The sequence below is a fragment of the Brugia malayi genome (genome assembly GCF_000002995.4).
Source record: "Brugia malayi strain FR3 genome assembly, contig: Bm_v4_Chr3_scaffold_001, whole genome shotgun sequence".
Lineage (NCBI taxonomy): Eukaryota > Metazoa > Nematoda > Chromadorea > Rhabditida > Onchocercidae > Brugia > Brugia malayi.
The window spans coordinates 9,718,426-9,738,425 of record NW_025062477.1 but is presented as its reverse complement, the minus strand read 5'-3'; the positions used below and the strand labels follow the sequence as shown (position 1 = coordinate 9,738,425).

Below are 20,000 nucleotides of genomic sequence, written 5' to 3'. Positions count from 1 at the left end.
TTGAAAAGTTCAGCTCAACTCTTTTAGGAAGTTCACATTTGATGATGAAATCATTGTTGATGGAAGAAAGCGTCATATCAAATAAGATTGGAAAAAACATATGCTTGCAGTGAATTATTGTTTATTTGGTGTTAATTTCTAAATGCTAACAGAATAAATATGCAAATTGATGGAAAAGAGGACTGAGAAGTGTATCGGAATGAATAGTGCCTGTGCCATGCCAGCTGAGTGCAATTGCGATAGTGCTAATGATGTTGATGATGATGATGTTGATGATGATGATGATGATGATGATGGTAATAATAATAATAATAATGGCTTAATATTTACAAAAGTGTGAATATCTCGCTGGTGACGGCTATGAAAGCTATTAGTCTCAGGTTGTGTGTCAGTGTGCAAGCCAAAGGCACTGTATAAACATTGCTAATGCGCTTCACACATGTGGCTAGCTCTATGCGTGTATGTTTATGTGCAATGTGTTGCGTGCTGTGTGTGTATATGTGTGTGCACACACGTAGTGTATGTATACGTCCGTCGCCTGATTGTTTAACTGTCACCCATTCGCTCAGGGGACCAATTTCGTTCGTGTCACTGTGCCAAAACACCATACAAAAAAAGCTAAGGCAATAATCTCAAGTAGGATTTCATGTTTCCATAATTTTAGAATTGTGTTCGAATATTTTCAACTTTCTGAGTAGAAACAAATAATTTTAAATAAAGTTTCATTCACATTTGAATTATAAAACATATGACTCACTTCTCAACCAACCAGCCATCTCTAAAGCTATGATTTTATGGAACTTAAATCTCCCTCATTAGAATTAAGAAACTGTGTTATTGATATTGGCCATTGGATTATTTGTCTTTCCCAAAGACTTGTACTCTCTATAGCAAGAGGTTGAAAAAAGTATGAAGCACACCTGGTTGCAATATGTGAATTTCAGCATGTTATTCTCAATTCATTTCGTTTTCTTGTTATAGCGATTATTATTTTTTCCAAAGAATATTTATGATGATGACGACAAAAATGATAATTATTTAATTCTAACTTTTAACGCTTTATATAATTTCTTAGAAAAAACTTCTTTTTTCTACAGACTTTAGGTCGGAATCTGATGTTGAAGTTTCAAAATGCAAGTTGAAAAATGTTTGCCAGGCAAACAAATGGCAAATTAATTGTAAGATAACAATAATTACGATGATTAAAATAATGACCCTAGCAAAGAAATGTTATTTCGGAATAATTTTTGCCTCCGACTAGACATAAGCGAAGAAAAATAAATTTGAGAAAAATTTTTTTTCCTCTTCCATTTTTAATACGTAATATGTCGTGGAATAGTAGCTAAAAAAATCAATCCTTAACTGATAATGTCAACAATTCACTTTCTTTAAAAGGAATTTATAAATTCAGAAAGAAAGGAAAATTATGAGCACCATGGTTATTTTTAACGATTAACACTAAAGAGATCAACTGAATCAAATTAGCCGATCATAATTTGCTCTTTAAGTATGATAAGCAAAAGAAAGGAATAATATTGTATTAATTAAACATTTTCGTGAAGGTAACTCAACTTGGATAATTTTTTAAAGATTGATATTTCAAGAAATACATTCAAGAAATAATTACAAAATTAAATGCAGAATATACAATAAAAGATCAAATTGAGATGGAATAGGGTAGGGAAATAGATTATTATAATTAGCAAATAATTATAGTTATCAAATTTCACTGTGCCTTCTTCCTTTTACCAATTCCTGTACACAGCCATATGTGATAATTTGATAATAATATAATATAGTAATAATAAGAGATAAGGAATGACCATAATTAATGACTACATGTTGCAAAAGCGTCCAAAAATCAGTAGTAATTAATAGGAAGAGACGAGCTGACTTTTTTAAACTTATTCTAATAATGAAATGTTCTTATCAATGGCAAGATTTCTGAAAAATATGTCTAATAGGAGATTAGATCAAAAATATAAAGATAAAGTTGAAACAAGCGTGATGCACTGCGTGGTCCAGTAGGGCTTAGCTTAGATATGAATAAAGATAAACCGTCCAATAAAAGTTTAGTACTATAGTATAAATTTTGTACTTTTGTCTAGCTATTGTCTTCAAATGTAACATATTAATTTCGTGAAAAACTTTACTGAAACAGGAATTCACATACCGGATTAAAAGTATGGTCGAAACTTGCGTCGTTTACTCCTGCTGCTTTGCTCTTATTACTGTTATTGTTGCAATTCTTAGTGTTGGAATGCGACACCGAGTTTGACCTCATACAATTTATACTAAACAATTTTAGTTAACATATTTTCATTTGAAATTGAAAAGAGAAGCGTAAACGTGTGCAATTGAAAATCACTTTTTGAACACGTGAATAATGAATCAACATATATGATCAGTTGCAACAGAATCATTGTACGAATAACACTGTGATAAGAAATGAATTAAAAAGTTATCCATTAAAGTAGTGTTGAAGAAAATTCTCCTACTTGATAAAAACTAAAATTAAGAGCTTAAGGTTTGAATTTTAGAAGTTACGAGTATGTTGGGTCTAGTTAACAGCTCAGGTATGTAAAATAAAATAATTACTTGTCGAAATGGCTTTAATCTTACTCATGCACCACTAATTTCTTTAGGGTCTCAAAATTACCGGATATTGGGCTAAGGTGTTTGGGTGAAAGCTTTCTGCCATCATCTCTTAATCTCCTCTCGCTTACAAATATCACGGTTACTGATAGCACACCTTCCCTGCTCTATCCGGAAGTCCAGTTAGAGCATCCTGAAATTTGGTTGAATAGGACAGCTCGGACCCTGAATGGGTTTATATTTGTTAAGAGAAGGCAAATTTGGCCTAAATTGCAATCAAGCGAAGCAGTCACCATAATTATTTCAAACGGCTTGTTTAGGCTTTGGCTTCGGCGGTCCTCCTTTCTCCCTTTTTAGTTAAAAGCTTCCAAACCGATTATTGCAAAAATTTTTCAATGGATCTAAAATACTTTTTCCTTTTTCTAATTCTCTATTTTACCACCAATCAAACTTAACAAACTACACTTCTCACCGCGTCTTACTTTAGTCCTGCAAGCTCCCATCGCGCCTTCTCCTTCCTTCCCTTATCTTTATTAGGCCCTAATAGCGCATTACCGTAATCTTTCATACAATTATAAACACACACACACACACACATCTATACACACATACAGACATAACAGACTGACTAATGAATATGTCTCTAATTTTCTCCTAAATTTTCAAATTTGAGCACACACACACACAGGAAGAAATTAGCTTACTCGCTTACCACTCGGCCGCACTTCTCTGATATAAGCCGTATGTATAAAAGGAATGAAATTGGGGATGTAAAATTGCCAAAAATTTCTTTCCCTTTCTCAAATGTGAGCTAATAAATTTTGCGGACAATTTTAAAAATAATTGTTTGGCCAATATGAAATAACAATATGATAACGACAGAACCATAACCAATATGAAAGCAAAGAATCGTAAGCATTAATTAGTGAGCATTTACAGCAACGCTTATCTAATATTCTTACATGAATTCTGGACTCTTTACTTTTAAGAAATCTGACGAAAGATACTCACATATGATAATATAGTGAATACGCTGGACAATGATGAAAACTGATGGACCAATCTTTAGGATAATAAGTAAATGTTTCAAGAAAGAAACTGAAAAATAAGTCAACGACTGATATCTGGTTGTATGTAACGAATTTCCAAATAGCAATAGGACAGGAAGCAAATTACTTTGAATAGTAGATAGATAGTTCTGATAATTCTTGGAAACATTTACCTCTTCAGAACTGGCAGCAGAGTAGAGTTTTCAGAATATATAGTTTTGTCTTTCTGTGATAGTGCTGCACTGTAATGCTTCTAGCTATATACAAATTAGGGGAACAGTTCACATTTTTACCAACAAACACCATTTCCTAACAAAACAAAACACTGCTACCCTTAAATTTCACACTTGAAAAAGCAGTAGAAAGAACTGTGACAATTGTAATTGCACTGATTTGTTCCTTAAATCAGATTTAAAAGGAGCTATACATGACGGATTTAAAATGTTATTTCACAGTAGGTATTTTTGTCAGGAAAGAAATAATTCCTGGAGGACAGACAGGATAATTCGTTTGAGAAATTATGAGGAAAAGAAATGCTTGAAATTACCATTAAGAAATATTAGTGTCACTTCATTAATTCTCCTTTTAACTAGTGGTAACAGAGCCCTCTGACGTTAACATTTCAAATCCATCATGCATAGTTTCTTTAAACATTGATTAAAACAATACCTCCATGATAAAAAATTTTTGGAAATATTTTGGAAATTTTGCGAATCATGAGCATTTGATTTTTGGAAGAAAGTAGTTAACTCGAAAACACTTACTTGAAAATAAAACAAATAAAGAAATCATGCTTCCTAAAATGATTCTCTCCTAAAGTTTTGCAATCATTAGGCATTTTTTCTGCTAATATTAAGAGTAGCTTCTGGATTTTCAGAAACTTGAAATTCTGATTTGCAAATAAGTTGCTAACACTTGGATATTTATTAAAGAGAGACGGAAATTTATAGATAGCAAAATAAAAATATTAAATTTCAGCACATTTTATGGTCGTTCGGTTTGCCCTCCACCCCCTTTTTCAGTCAGAGTGTAGACAATTCGTTTTGTGTAATAAAAAATATAAATATTCTAAAAATGGAAAATTTTTATTATCGCATTTTTCTTATATTACAGGCCGAACACCGTAAAATGCAATAATAATTATAATTCTTTGTATTTCCCAGAAGAAATAAGATCAGGAATAAGTTTTCTTAGGTGTTATGTAAATGAGATACCCATAATTTATGCTTCTGCATTCCATAAAACAACCGTAACAAACGAATGATCTCTTATCATGCCAAATGGATTCATTTTTCTACGTTAGTTACTAGTTACGCTGTACCTTCTAAACCAAGAGAAAAAAAGACGTAATAGGTAAGCTGAGTGCGCACGCTAATAAGAGTCTAATAAGTGAGCAGCTTAAATGCAATCATTTGGCTACTTATTCTTTTGTCTTCAGAAAGATTGTCTTTTGAGTTGGCAAGTGGGATAAATGAATTTCGAGTACAAGGAGCGCTTCGAATTACTATTGAACCAGAATTAATTAATTGATTGATTACTTCTTTTTGGTCATGATGAACGGAGAAATAAAGTTTACAGAAGTAATGAATGGGTAATGCGTGTAGAATACTGCTTTATTCTTTCTCTACTGTCCCGCATGTTGCATAACAAATCGCAATGAAACTGAATTTGAGCTGTCAATGTATCAGAATCCCTCAGTCATATATCACAAATGAACTTTACGTACTTCGAATAACCCCAAAATATAGCCATCTGTTTTAATTCAGGTTCATTTAAATTGCAAGGATAGATCACATCCTTTTGGTTTACTTAAAATATTTTTATTTTCATTCCAGGAATCAAACATTCAATCAGCGCAATTTAAAAAAAGAACTTATTTCTATGTTATTATCAGAAACCTTTCTCTTTCTTCTCCCTAAACCTCTTATAGTGATTAATATAAAACAGATGTTACCGCATTCCAGTAAGTGACACCAACATTTCTTTAGTTCTAAAATCATTCAAAAATTTAATGTGTAGAAATATTCTGCTCGCTATTGCATTTAATAATGAAGAGAAATGTTTTAAATTTTAGTTCATATTACAAAATTTCATGAAGCTTTATATCACTTGAGAAGATGTCACGAAGATAGTTCGAACTGCTTTTACGTTTAATATCACTAGAAAACATTGTAATTTACTAATTACGATTGTACAAGCTCTACCTATGTTCATCGAGTCATCGCATATTGCAACTAATTCTGTCTTTCTTCAACTATTTACCACACTTGGATAGTTATAACAGTATTAGTGAAAATGGATTTTTTGGAAGGGTTCAAAGATTATTCATAAATAATGTAGTGAAAATTAAAAAATAATTCGCACTCTTTTGTTCTACTTACAAACAATTCTCCGTATATCCTGTTAAGCGAAAATCCTGAAAGTCTCTGAAGAGTATCGTTTACTCTTAAGCACTGGAAAGGTAATAGTATTCGTAATAGTAACTAACACATATCTTTTTCTCTATCCTCATCTCAACTCTCTAATTTTATTTACATTATTCGCTCTTTTCATCAAATATTTAAGAAAATTTGCTCTTCCCTTTTATCTAAGAAAATAGTAAGTGTGTGGATGGATATTACCCAGAAAATTGAGTCTAATTTTTTGGCTTCCCTCCCATCATTGGTCATGTGTCTGTTGCAATGTTTTGCATTTTCAACTTGTGAAGAAAACAGCTAAAAACTAATATATCACTGACATATGATTTCCTGAAAGATACAGATACAAAGAGTTTTCCCTATTTCCTGCTTCTCATTATGGAACTAGCTCACCTTTTTATAAATTTGTCTTACATCACTACATACCTCCAGAAAATTACCACCGGAAAAGTTCATTTCCTCAGCAGATATCAATACAACAATTATATTAAACAAAGAAGATAAGAATCTTTGCTAACGGAGAATTGAACTCTGAAGATATGGTCCTTGCTATTTTAACAATGCGAATTGAGCAACCTGAAGTTGTTTAGTGAATACCACTAGTGTAGTAGAAATGGACATTATGTCAGAAGTCAGGCAAGAAACTAAATGAACATCTTTTGTGTGGAAGTTTTCGGCAAAATATTTAACACTAAAGAAGAGGTTATGACAAGTCTCAGTGATTGCATTAGAAACGCTCTATAACAATAAAAAATTTATAAAATAATACTTTAAATACATTACTATATTACTGAACATTCAAAATCCAAAATCATATTCTATTAAAATAAGCTTAACCAAATCTAGGATCTTAAGCAAACTACGAATGTTGAGATGTGTTAGATAGCACAGATTATGATGGAATTTAAAAAACGTCTTAAAACTAGCACTATAAATTTTTTCAGAAAGCTGATGTATGTCATTCTCGACTTGTTAGTTGTCCTGAAAGGCTTTTATTAGACACTAGCATTTTTTCTGTAATTCTGATCTAGACAATAAATAATAACCAGTTCAACCTGGTTCAATCTTCTAAATACACCGAAATAACAACTTTCCGAAGAGAATATACATTTCTAACTAAAACATTATAATTCAAAGATTAATTAAACAATTTTTAAACAGAATTAGTTTTTCGTGACTTAATCAGCATTGAATAAATTTTCAACTACAGTTGTTGAAAAGATTTAGATGACATAGAAACGAGGGATAGCATCAAAAGAAGACGGGGCTTCAATTCCGGAATATTTTGCATGTTTAAATGGTAAAATGGAAAAGCACTTGCTACCGACATTTTAACCTATGCTAATTTAATTATGAAATAGGATGCATTGTACTGGAGACCAGACAGTCTCGATTTTTGATGGTAGTCGCTTTGCCAGGTCACTCGTCCTACTCATATAATATGGAACAATGTCACCGTTTGTGATATGAATCAATTTATAGAAAAGAGCCCACGCTTTTTTGTTTTTCTAAATGCCTACAATGAATTCGTTTACATCATTTAGCCATTAATAAAAATAACTGAGATTAAAATTGAAAATAACTCAGGCATCCTCCACTGGACCATCGGTTGCAGTGTGGCGGTAGTTAATGCTGGATGTGGCTGTTAATTAACGATAATTAATTTGAGTGTGTATGAGAAAGGGGTGTGCATTTGCATGTCCACAACATGTACACACACTCGTTGTTGCATGCACGTCTATTTGGAACTCACCAGCTGTATTTCAATTGATTAACTCAATGGCCAAATGCTATATGGCATGAGTCAATTAAGGCACGGTATAGGGAGACGTAGTTTAGAAGGATGTAAAATGTACTCGCAATCATCAAATGGTTGATTACATTTAAAGATTGATATCAACACCATTTAACTTAAGATAGTTTGTGACACACATAACAGTTCCAGTAATTTTATTCATTTGTGTAAAAATGCTCATCGATAATGAAATTTGTAAAAGGCAGAAAATCAAAAATAAATAATCTTCACTTCATGAAAATGGGACTGTTTTTTCATCATTGAAAATGAAAAAAATTTATTATTTTCTCTAGAAAAATTAGTTAACTAGTTCTTCATTTCTTATATATATATATAACACATATATGAATATAAGTATAGCAGCAGCAGAAGCTTTCTAATTAATCACATGCTTTCTCCCTCTAATTAAGAAATTATTCTCATTTTCTACTTCTGCATAGCAGCTGCAAGTTTAGAGAACAAAAAAAGAATAAATCCTTTACACTAGAAATTTGAATGTATATCATGTAACAAAGGTTTAAGGTTGAGTTTCACTGTATAGCAAATTACAAAGTGCATCTTTCAAAACTCTTCAAACAATCAAGTGTCATTTTTGCGACCGCTACTTTCATGCACAGATTACCGAAACAAGAACATGTACGGATTTATTTTTTAACTTTGTCTGAAGCTCATTTTACAACTTTGCTGCAGTATGATTTGATCCAATATGAATCTTCCGACAGGAACAGGACTACTAAAAGGTAGTAAATGAAAGAAGAGAAAGTTACATTGACGTAAAATTAAATGATTAAAAATCGACAGAGTCAAAAAATGAAATTATACATTTATTCTTCATAAGTATGCTTAAAAACTATGATATAAAAGAGATGTTTCGAGCTCTTTGTTTGATCGCACAACGATAGCTTAGACTGTCTCAGTCTCACGAAATCTTAATTACCAATAGCCTTGTAGAACTTCATCCACTTCCTTCAAGTTAAACAAGTAATTAATTGATCCTTAAAAGTTTTATGCAACCGAAAATTATGCGGTAGTGGGAATGATTGACAGATAGCAAAAAAAAAAAACAAAGACAAAGTAAGGTCTCCAATTATTAAATTTAAAAAATTTCAATTATTCTAAGCATATATTAAAAGTTTAATTCTTTCTTCTATTCTGAACAAAGAAGTGGAATGTTTTTATAACTACATTTAAGTCGTAAAACATTCCATTTTTTTCTTTTTGTTTAGAATATGAAGAGAGAATTAAACGCCTAAAATTTAGCTGAAAAGAAGCCATTAGCATTTAATATGACTTTGAAATATTTGATGGTACAGCATGAAAATGAAAATATAAAGAGAAAGCTATAAAAAGAAGCATGAGATTTCTTGAGCATTTCGGTACTTTGCATGGATAATTTGAAAATTGTTGATTGGGGTCATTTAAGTCAGAAAGCGAAATAAGGAATGAATGAGTGCATATACATCAAGAAGAGAATTTCTGAATGTAATTAATACGCGGCCAATTAAGATAATGCAATTTAGTCGAGAAAAGGAAAGCAATAATTGCTGCCTCTACAAACTATAGTGGTGGATGGCCTGAAATTCGTAAGTCCTCCAGTTAATACTCTGGGGTCTTTTATCGTCTGAGCGTCATTTCCTTCACTCGATAAGGTTAAAAACTGATTTATCGTTGAGTTCTGTGATGATTTCAAAATTGATAAAACCACCGGAAATGTATTTGACAAATCAATTACTACAACATATATTCCTCAAGATAAAAATACTGATTATTCTAGCAATAAGTGACTTATTGAGCTAAAACAGTGACCCAGAAATGATACCATCCCACATTGTAGGCCTTCTAAATAACTGCTTCTCAACACAGTAAGAATTCATTGACTTCATGATAGAATAGATCGAATGGACAGAAAAGAAATGATCTGTAAGCTTTTTTTATAAAAATAAACCTTTTTCAAAACTATAGAACAAGTCAGCGAAGATACTTCTACTGCGGACATTATATTTGCAGCAGTCAATAATAAGCGAACGACTCTCTCATATTTAATATCTGGAAAAAAAAGGAAATCTTTCTAAGATACGTAGCTTTTGGGTCAAGCCGACACGAAGGCGGCATTGTCAAAAATATACTCTCTTTGATAAATGTTATCAGTGAAGAAAAAAAAACCAAACTTTTAATGGGAAAAATGATTAATCTATTATACAGTTCAATAAGATATTGAGTGGAGCATAATTTTGAAACAATCTTAAAAAGATCTTCTAAAATTGGCTTTGTTGCAAACATAAAAGCAAGCTCAGTCAAAGCACTGTGTAAAATATTTTTTGCAGCTTAGCACTAAGAAAATATTTGACCTTGTGTTGAATAGAAACACCTGAATTCGACTCAAAGCCTGACTGGCAATGAACTATTGAAAACTATTCCAGATGGATTGTTGCACTAAATGATTGAAAAGTGCTGAGAGCTTATGAGCCTCACTTAAAAATAAATGGTTGTAAAGACCAAAAGTCGATTACTTATTTTGCATATTAGTTTTTGATAATTGAAATCATTGATAAAGCAAGGAATTTTTGAATAAAATAAGACACAGAAAAGAAATTCATTCTGTGAAGAATGAAAGAAATAAAGAAAAGCTTGAATGCAGCAATGAAGTTGTATAGAAGAGAATAAGGTAGTGGAATAGAATAGACATGGCGCTAATATCTTAAAAATGTATATGTATTCAATAAAATTAACTGCTTGCGCACTATTGCAAGCTGGAGGTATAAAGTGTATACAACTTTCAGTTGAAGTATTATAGACTTATTTTCAGCATTTCTTTACGATTTATTCCTGAGCACGTCTAAATAATTTTATACAGCCTGTTTCATTTTGAATAAAAGAATAAAGAACACAAAGCTAAGAGTGAAAAATCTGGGAAAAGTTCACTCTGGATTTATTGGCATTTCCTTATTAAACTTCAAATTATTTTGGATAAAAAATCAAATCGAGCAACAAGAGGCTTCTCGAAATATCTTTCGGGTAATGTTTTATAATCCAAATGAGACCTAATAAATAATAAACTGATCACTAAAGTACAGTATAAATATATATACGATGTAGACATGTTCTGTTAGAATCCAAATGAAAAATTGCTTTTTGGAGAACAACTGAAAGGTCGAATTTAATCGCTCTGAATGGTTGCTTGGTTGGTTTCCAGGAAACTGAAATTTTTAAACCAAAACTACCAAAGTAATTAGAATAGCCTTTTATTCCAATAAAATACTCGTTTGCACAGATATGCGTTAAAATCTTATATGAGAAATGAACGGATTAGCAGACTGTCATAAAGGATTGCTGAGGTATTAACGCAAAATACAAATAACATTTGCCCTCAGCTAACAAACTGAGAAAATGACTCAGACAAATTTTACTTGGAATACACGAGTTCATTTGGATGCCACTTTTCCTATGTGGCTATATTAATTAGTGTGATAATAGTTGTGGAGAATACGAAGAAAAATGGAAAAAGAACTTTCTACTACTTTGGAAAGTGGACCATAAACAATTTAAATATGAAATCATCGTTACAAACAATATTTGATGCTGATGACAACCTAAAATAATTTCCCAAGAATAGTTTATCTTATTAACTGGTTTGAATAACTGATGCAAATCACTGATAAGCACTGCGACCGTTGAACATTGATAAAATCTAAATTTGACGAAGTTTCGTAGTACAAATTATATCCCTCATTTTTAGCATCATTTTCTATGGCAAAGTAGAAGAATGAAAAAAAAAAAAAAAAATGGCTTCGAAATAAGTACATATATACAAGTGCAATTTAAACAAATGAATTCATTTACTTATTTATTAATTAACTATTGATATACACTTTGTTTTAGAATTTCACCAATAAAATTGATGTATACAAATGTTCAACTCTTGCATAGTTTTTTCAAAATTGGTGAATTTTTATGATTCAGAAGGATTTGAAGGAGAGCTATCAATCGAGAAGTACAAAAGCTTAACGCTTGTATTATTTTCTTTTATAAGTATAATAAAAACACAAAAATGCAACGAAATCTATAATATCCTGAAAGTCGTTGATTTACTCAAAAAATTTCAATTTTTTTTCGATTAAAAAAATCAGCGATTAAAAATGTTTGAACAGAAGTTTTTAAGCTGAAATGGTAACTTTCAATTCTTATTTTTCTTTGGTATATATATATATTAAATTATTTCGATTTAAATTCAGTGTTTTCTTTCGGGAACACAACGAAAAAAACAGGATAGGAGAATCCGGATTGATGTTGAAGCGGAGAAATATGAGGGCTACAAAGTATTTACACACAATATAGCTTGTTAAAGGTGGCGGTCACATCAAAGTGAATTTTTTTAATCTGGACAGATAGAAATGTGTATATGAACAGACAAGCAAACACGTACACATATATATATATGTATATGTATGAGGAGTGACGGATAGAAGGACCAGCGGACTCAAAATTTTATAAGCAAATTATACATGTTAAAAAACAGCTTGCTGTAGGAGAGTGGAGAATGATAGCGCATTTCAATTCTTTTATACTTCCGCTCGATGTAGTTTGCGATATGCTAAAATTTGATGATGCCTGTGAAATGGCTCCTCAACACTCTCCTACTATATATGAACAGACAACAAAAGTTATAAAAGTTATAACAGCTTTGGTGTAACAAAAGTTATAAACAGTAATTCTGAAAAGTTGTAGTTAAAAATAAGTTGGACGAAATTTACCAAAATTAATGTGAAACATATCGCTATTGAAGCTTGCTATTTGAATATTATAAACCGATAATTTGGAAATATTAGAAACTTTAAACACAGAAATATGCGACACGACGACTTATTAATATCTGATGCAGGCTGTAGCTTTCGATGACTTCTTTAAAAATAGGTGGAAATTTCACATTCAATGTTATGGCAAAATGATTTTTTTGACAAATTTTGACAAATTCTGACAAATTTCACATGTCAGAAATTACTAATGTTAATTCTAAACGACGATATATATATAGATAAGGATACCTAAGCCAACATTTCTTGAGGTTCCTATTTGTAGCAAATGCTGAAATAGGAATTTAATGATAATGAATAGGCTATTGTTCGACAATATATATTACACGCAAGTCACGTCAATATGGATTAATGAGTGGCCCGAGTTCTAAGGTAATTGTTGGGGCCTGAAAACATAGAAATTAATTTAAAAGAGCTGGAGCAGCTTAGAGGTCTCATTTCTTCACAATCAAATGAAAATGACTTAGTGCGAGAGGGCTTTCTCGTCAAGTGAAGTAAGGTATCTCGAGATTCCCTTCCCACACTGATTAAATAAGTAATCAAATCAAGCCTAATCCACTCGAAGCCTTTTCTCATCATTCCTCCTGCTATTTGTATATGAAATCCTTAAATCATTTAATTTTTCTCATTTACTTTGCAGAGAGGAAAGGCCTAAGAATGAACGGACGAATCTATGGAATGATAGGCCTTAATACAAGTCTTAGAAAGATGATGAAAGCGAAAGCACCGACAGCTTAAATAACTACTAAAAGGCTGATTAATTCGTCCTGTCCAACCCTTTTTTCGTCTTCTTTTCTCCCACCCACCTCTTTTCCCTTTCTAAAGCTAAAGGCAATTGGGGAACTAGAAAGATAAATAAATTGAAAATCATCACAAAACGCCCTCTCCCTGTCCCCCCTCCCCCCGCCCAATCGGTATCAAAAAGCACAAACAATGATAATATGACTGAGGCTTCTTGTGTCTTTACGGCACAAGCTTATCGTATGTCCTTCTCTTTTATGCCAATTGATCCACAAATATGAGCGCGAATTCAAAATTCATTACTAACATGTCATAACATGTGCACTTGGCTTTTTTAACAAATAAGGCTTCACATTCTAAAATCTCAAAAATTTAGATAGGAAATACAACAAATGAAAGTCAATTGTATTTCCTGTCAAATTCGTTTGATTCTGAAAATTTTCTCAGCATATTCTTGCTATGTCACAACTTTACCTTACTTGTCTACAACCCACTTTACCTGTCTACTTTACCTACCTAATGTCAGCTTTGTAATGTGTTAAATCTTCTTCATTATTAACTACCAGAAAAAAAGCTCAAATTTTTCTGATTGGTTTGTCAGTGTTCAAATCATTTACTTCAGCAGAAGGTATGCCTGGCTCATTTGAAGTGTTCAGGCAAATATTTATTTATTTATGTATCACAATGCAGCTCACCGCATTATGATTATATATAAAGAACGAGTTTTATGGCAGGCTTTAGGGAATGAATGAGGTGGAAATATTCATATTAAATTAACTTTAGATTGAAGGTTTTCAGAGTAGACGTATGACTTAATAACTTCCTAAGATTCTTTTCGTTTCTTCCAACATGTTGGGAAGTAATGGATGCAGGAACTAAGGCGAGAAAGAAGAAATAAAATGGGACGCTAATGAGACACAGGCATGCATCATATAGGCAAATACACTTGAACACAATTTTGGGTCTTCATTTGAATTTTCACAAAAGTTTTGGGAAAGATAACAATTTTTGATGAGAGACTGATTGATGAATGGTGGAATCCAGGGAGTGTCGACGACATGAGAAGAACAAATAGAGTACTGAAAAGCTAAGCCTCTGTTTCATTAGCAATCAGACAAGTTTTGATTAATAATTAGGGATGGAGCGATTTGTGGAATTGAATTATGTCTGCCCACTGTGTATATGGGGGCCTAATTTGTCCAAAATCTTTCCCCTCATTCGTCTTCTTTTCAAACGCCAATTGATTTAGAAAGCAGCGGAATCAAAGTTTTCGAGAACTCATGCTTGTGCTAATATTGAAGCAATTTAAATTACTCGGCGAATTCTTTAAATATTTTTAAAGTTGGCTTAACCAACACTCCGATTAAATCTTCCCTTGGTTAATCATCATTTATCCTTTTCGCAGTTTAAGCATCACGTGGTCCGACCAATCACCAATTTACAATTCCGAAGAAGGAAATTAATAGGTAGATCAATGGATTTAATTTACACATCTCTCATCAGACATTAAATGTGCAGCAAATTAATGTTTCCAAAATATTTTATGGGAGTATTAAACAACCTTTTATGGTACTGATCCTAAAAATGGAAAGGTTCTGTCAAGTTGCAAATGATAATATAACACTATATTGCTTTTATTCCAGTTACCATGAAATTCGGGTTATTTGCTCAACATTTAATCCGCTTGTGTCGATCTTATTTACATGAAAGAAATGATGTGGATGGAGCTTGGTGCTTTCAAAATCAGTTTCTGGATGTGAATTGCATATCAAGAAATCAAAATTATCCCTAAATCAATAATAAATAAATTGAAAACATTCATTTCAAAGACCGATAATTATGCTTCATCAGTTGAAATTTAACCTTAACAAATTTTTCATGGCAGTAAAATTCCATATCACCTAAAGTATCTATGGAAATGCTTTTGAAAAGCTGGAAATAAAATACTTTCTCAAATCAAATTCATTTTATCGTTGCACTATTACGTATCGCTATGTTCTTCGAGTATATTAACTATCTGAAACAATGCTTAGAGTAAGCATAAACAATTATTGTTGATATGAGATTGGGGACTAAGGTGCTATCTATTCAGACTTGATGACTGATGTATTCAAAATATGAGTGAGATTTTAAAGTAATGCGAAAACTGTTAGAAAGTATGGAGCATGAAAAAAGTGCAAAGACAGAAAAGGTGTCTGACAGATTAAAGAGGCTTATAAAATATAATTTTTACAGGCAGTGCTTCTGACTAGATGGAAGTAATTGTCCATATACGATTATTTGGTAAATAACTTTTATTTTCAGTGATCCAAATCAGAGGATCTATAATATTCATCAAAAAAATTCCCAACTGTCCTCTCGTAACAACTATTTTCTACTAAATTTTCCTGATTGCAATTATAACGATCCAGCAATCATACTCATCACTATAACAATCCAACTACTCTGTCAAGCACGCCTCCGGTTTAAACTTCATTTTTTAACTTTTTGTTTAAAACATTAAAGTTAGCACACGTACCTCAACCAGTAAACGTATTTTACTCACACGGGCACTAATCATTCAGATACGACTGTCTTACTTCCAATAATTTCTTATCTGATCAGTGTCGTTGTAGAGATAGAGATACAATGATTTGCTATTAAAGCTTTATTGTTTTCCGGTCACAGTATTTCACTTCTATTAGGTGGAATTAAATATTTCCTTAGAACATCTCATTATTGAAACGGGTGTAATGTTTAGTGCACGAAGGAAACAATTTTCTAGTTTGAATTTGCTTATTTATTTATCATCATTATTATTATTCGTTATTATTATTATTATTATTATTATCATTTTATCAATTAATATCAGGCTCATTTTAAATACTCTTACTTTCCAGATTTTAATTTAATGGTTATTAATTCTAATAAAGTTTCCTCCAAATGGATAGAGTTATTATATACATTTCTTGCAACTTATCTAAATTTACAAGATTTCACTTCATCCATACCATTAAGTAAGATACATGAGATTTCTTGCTCGACTTTCCGTACTGATTCTCTAATCACACAAAATATCTAAATAACCACAAAATTCAAATAGATGTTGTAGATTCTTCTACATTAAAATCAATGGCTGTTAAAATATATTCTGCATTTCATGCTTTTTTCTTCCTCGAGAAACTTTCGACAAATCCAATTTTAGCCTTTTCAATTGTCCTTCAATGATTGATTCTTCACTTCTACATATTTCTTTCTTCAGGTGGATTGCAGAATCTAGTGGCACTCGCAACGGTCTTTTCACTTCCACACGTTACTTACACGTTACATTACTTCCAGATATTCAGTCATCACATACGCTATTTACATGTGTTTCACGTATTAGTGGTTTTTCCATTCCATCATTGCCCACTTATATGACTCCTTGGGTTTCCTTGATTTTTTCCATTGTCGTTCAACAAGGTCCAGTCCACTCACTATCGAATTCTATTCATCTTTCTTAAACTGGACAAGGGTGACATATGTGAACATTAATTTTCGCACCGACAGTAACCGCTGATTATATAAGTAAAACAAAACAGTGAGAAAAAAGTGAGACTCCAAATTAATTTTATGTTATACTTTTGCAAAAAAATATAGGAATTTATTAGGATAGGTAATATGATTGATCGTAAGATGTGCATTATTTAATTAAAGATCCGATTATTGTTGACAGGAATAAAGTTTAGTAAAAAAAGTAAAATAATTCTGATCATAACATTAATTTTTTTATTTGCCGAAGAATTACGAAAAGTGAGCACATTTTATTTCAATTTTTAACAACTTGAAAAGGCAAAAACAGAAAATGACTTTCAGTTTCTTAAGAAAATAAAATGAATATGAAATTTGTTTGTTTATCTTATTGTTAACTCACATTGTGTTCAGTCCTTCCAATTAACAATTTCATTTTCAAGCCACCATTGTTTGAGTGTCCTCTATATAAAAATGCTTAACTTGCTAACTTCGTCTCACCATCACTATTAGTTACTACTTCAAATAGGTTTCCATGCTACCCATTTGTCGACATGTCGACTTCTTCTTTTGGTACTGATTTCCGGCCTGTTTGAGTGATCAATACACAATTATTTGATAGGAAAAATTAAATCAATTCAGATGGAATGATTGGAAATTACATCCTATTGAAATTTTTGATATGAATCCGTTCTTAAGAAACTCAGAAGTTATGCTGATGCCTAGTTCAACTGCTGATTTCGGATAGGATACTATGGAGGAAGTGGTGCGTGGTGGAGTAATTGAGTAAAGAAGCTTGAAGTAGAAGCGTTGATAAAGTGATATGGCAGTGAAAGAAACACAAAAACGATGAATAGTAAGAAAGATATCAAAAAACAATAATTGACATTACTGGGACATATAATGCAAACTTACTGTCCTTAGACTGAATGCAAATTAAATACTCTGTCAAAGTTCCGTAAGCTTTGATTCCATCCATATTTTTAAACAAAAAGGTTGAAAAAAGTACTTCTATAGAGAAGGTAGGGAAGGATTAATGTGAGAATGTCCTTCGTTTTGAAGATGCATCCCACAATTATAATAACCATTACCATCCATCAATTCAGTATGCAAAAAGACCGATACGCGATCGTACTAGCAGGGAAGGGGCACTATTATCACGAATTCAACGAAATTCAGCATTAATGTCATGTCACTGTCGAGGTTAATTACCATTAATTAGTGAGTCGGCAATTAAGCAATCCATCTATTATTCGTCTCTCTGTTTGCTTTTCTCGTCCTTTCCTGTATTCGCGCCATCTCTACCGGAGCTCTTCCTACTTTCAGCCAGCTACAAAACTGAATATCTCACCTAAGATGTAAAATCAATATGTAAAAAATATTGGGTTTATGAATTGGGAAATTATTCAAACCGAAATTCATCAGATTTATGAATTAACAACATGTGATAAGCCTTAGGAACTCTTTTGACAATACAGTGACCATTTTTTTTGATTTCTTAAGATTGCAAGAGATTCTTTCATTGTCCTTAGTAGTGACAGTGATGCCGCTTCTTTTTTTCAAGGTTTTGCCCACACAATTAATTATAAGTGCTGGAAGATAAGCAAAGGCAAAGGACTCTTTAAAATAATCACTAGGTTTGGCAGGACTATTCGCCGTTTAATGCAATTTTTTCCCTTAAGGTAGATTTGGAGATGTACAGGATGCCATTTATCAAATTATTCCTTTCAGTGCACCTGTTCATTTGATGGCTTGAATCACCTAGTTGTATCTTGCATGCGCATTGTCCCGAGGATGAAGATTTCTGACATATGCTCCATCATTTCGAGAAGAAAATTTGGCATCTAATCATTTGTCCAGACTGAGATTTAGTGTGATCTTTTAATGAAATGGAAAGTATGGAAGTAATTTCGATTACTATTTCATGGTCCCTAACTTTGCTCGGGCCTCTATCGTGTCGCCCTTTCACTTCCGCGTCTAAACTCTATCTACTCCTCTAATTAAAAAAACTAAAATGAAGTGCAATTAATTTGTATAGCAGAACAACTACCAAGAGGAAGCGGGAATGATGTGAACGACGGAAAGATAGGCAGAAAAGAAATTAAATTTTTAATTTTATTTCTATTTAACATCGATTTTTTAAATTATTCGTTCTTTTTCTCTCTTCCACATCTTTTCGTGTACCCTTTCTCCTCTTAAGAGAGCAATTTTATTACCGCAATACACTCAATGCATTTTTCCTTTTGTTTTGTCACTTCACTAAATTAAAAGCTTGCAAGCAGAGAGAGGAAGAGAAAATGCATCTTCTTTTCAAACGTAAGTGTTTGCTGGTCAGAAGAGCAAAGAGCTGAGTCCATCATTTTGGAATCCAATTTTAACCTGGTAAATCTATCTGCTAATAAATTTGTCTGTTAAAGCATCATATCCGAAGTGTATCATTCAAATTTCCTTTCCACCTATTTTTAAAATGATAAAAGAAATTTAATAAATCGAGAAAGTACTAAATAATTTAAGTTCACAAGCGCGTACTTATTGCATCCTCTAAAAAATCAGTTGCATGACTAAAAGACATGCAGCAAATGAAAAAGAGGAGGAAATGATGAGGACCATCAAATGTTGGAATGACAAGAAAGTAGAAGGAAAAGTGGTGGATGACAGAGGGATGGACAAGATAAAGAATTATTGTCGCATGCTTTGTGCAATTTCATCAATTAATATCCGAAGGAACTAATGCTTTAGAGTGAACCTAGTAAGTGGACAACTCATTAACTAATTGATCTATTGGGTCAATCTTAGCACAATTGTTTGTTCTCAGTTTTCTGCATTTGTCTTTTCAAAGATTTTCATCCAATTGACACTTAGTATATAGCGCTTAGAAAACAATGGACAAAGGTATGATAGGCGGGTAAACTTGAGATCTAAATACAATCATCGAAGATCACGTTCTGGACGTATTGATTTTCTATATGCTTATACACAATTATCTATTTATTTTCTAGTTAAATTGTTACCATTCGCACTAATACGAACTTTAACAATGGACATGTTCACAGGTTGGTTGAAAAAACTGTTCTAAATGTAAAGCCATCTTTTTCATAAGATG

The 20,000-nt window shown here is 32.1% G+C and overlaps 2 protein-coding genes across 3 annotated transcripts in view; one reads left to right on the top strand and one right to left on the bottom strand.

The window, feature by feature from the left end:
• The window catches only part of Bma-zfh-2 (Uncharacterized protein), a gene marked incomplete at both ends in the record, with an annotated part of 48,675 nt that extends 46,391 nt beyond the window's left edge, over window positions 1-2,284 (bottom strand). For both annotated transcript variants that reach the window (XM_043080670.1, XM_043080669.1), the window contains one exon: window positions 2,174-2,284. In XM_043080670.1, coding sequence (XP_042936604.1) covers window positions 2,174-2,284 — 111 coding nt within the window. The remainder of the gene's footprint in view (window positions 1-2,173) is intronic.
• Window positions 200-622, top strand: Bm17653 (Uncharacterized protein; the record flags this gene model as incomplete). Its single annotated transcript, XM_043080671.1, has 2 exons — window positions 200-296; window positions 570-622. 2 exons carry the CDS (start codon window positions 200-202, stop codon window positions 620-622), a joined length of 150 nt encoding a protein of 49 aa, XP_042936605.1.
• Window positions 2,285-20,000: the final 17,716 nt, after the last annotated feature.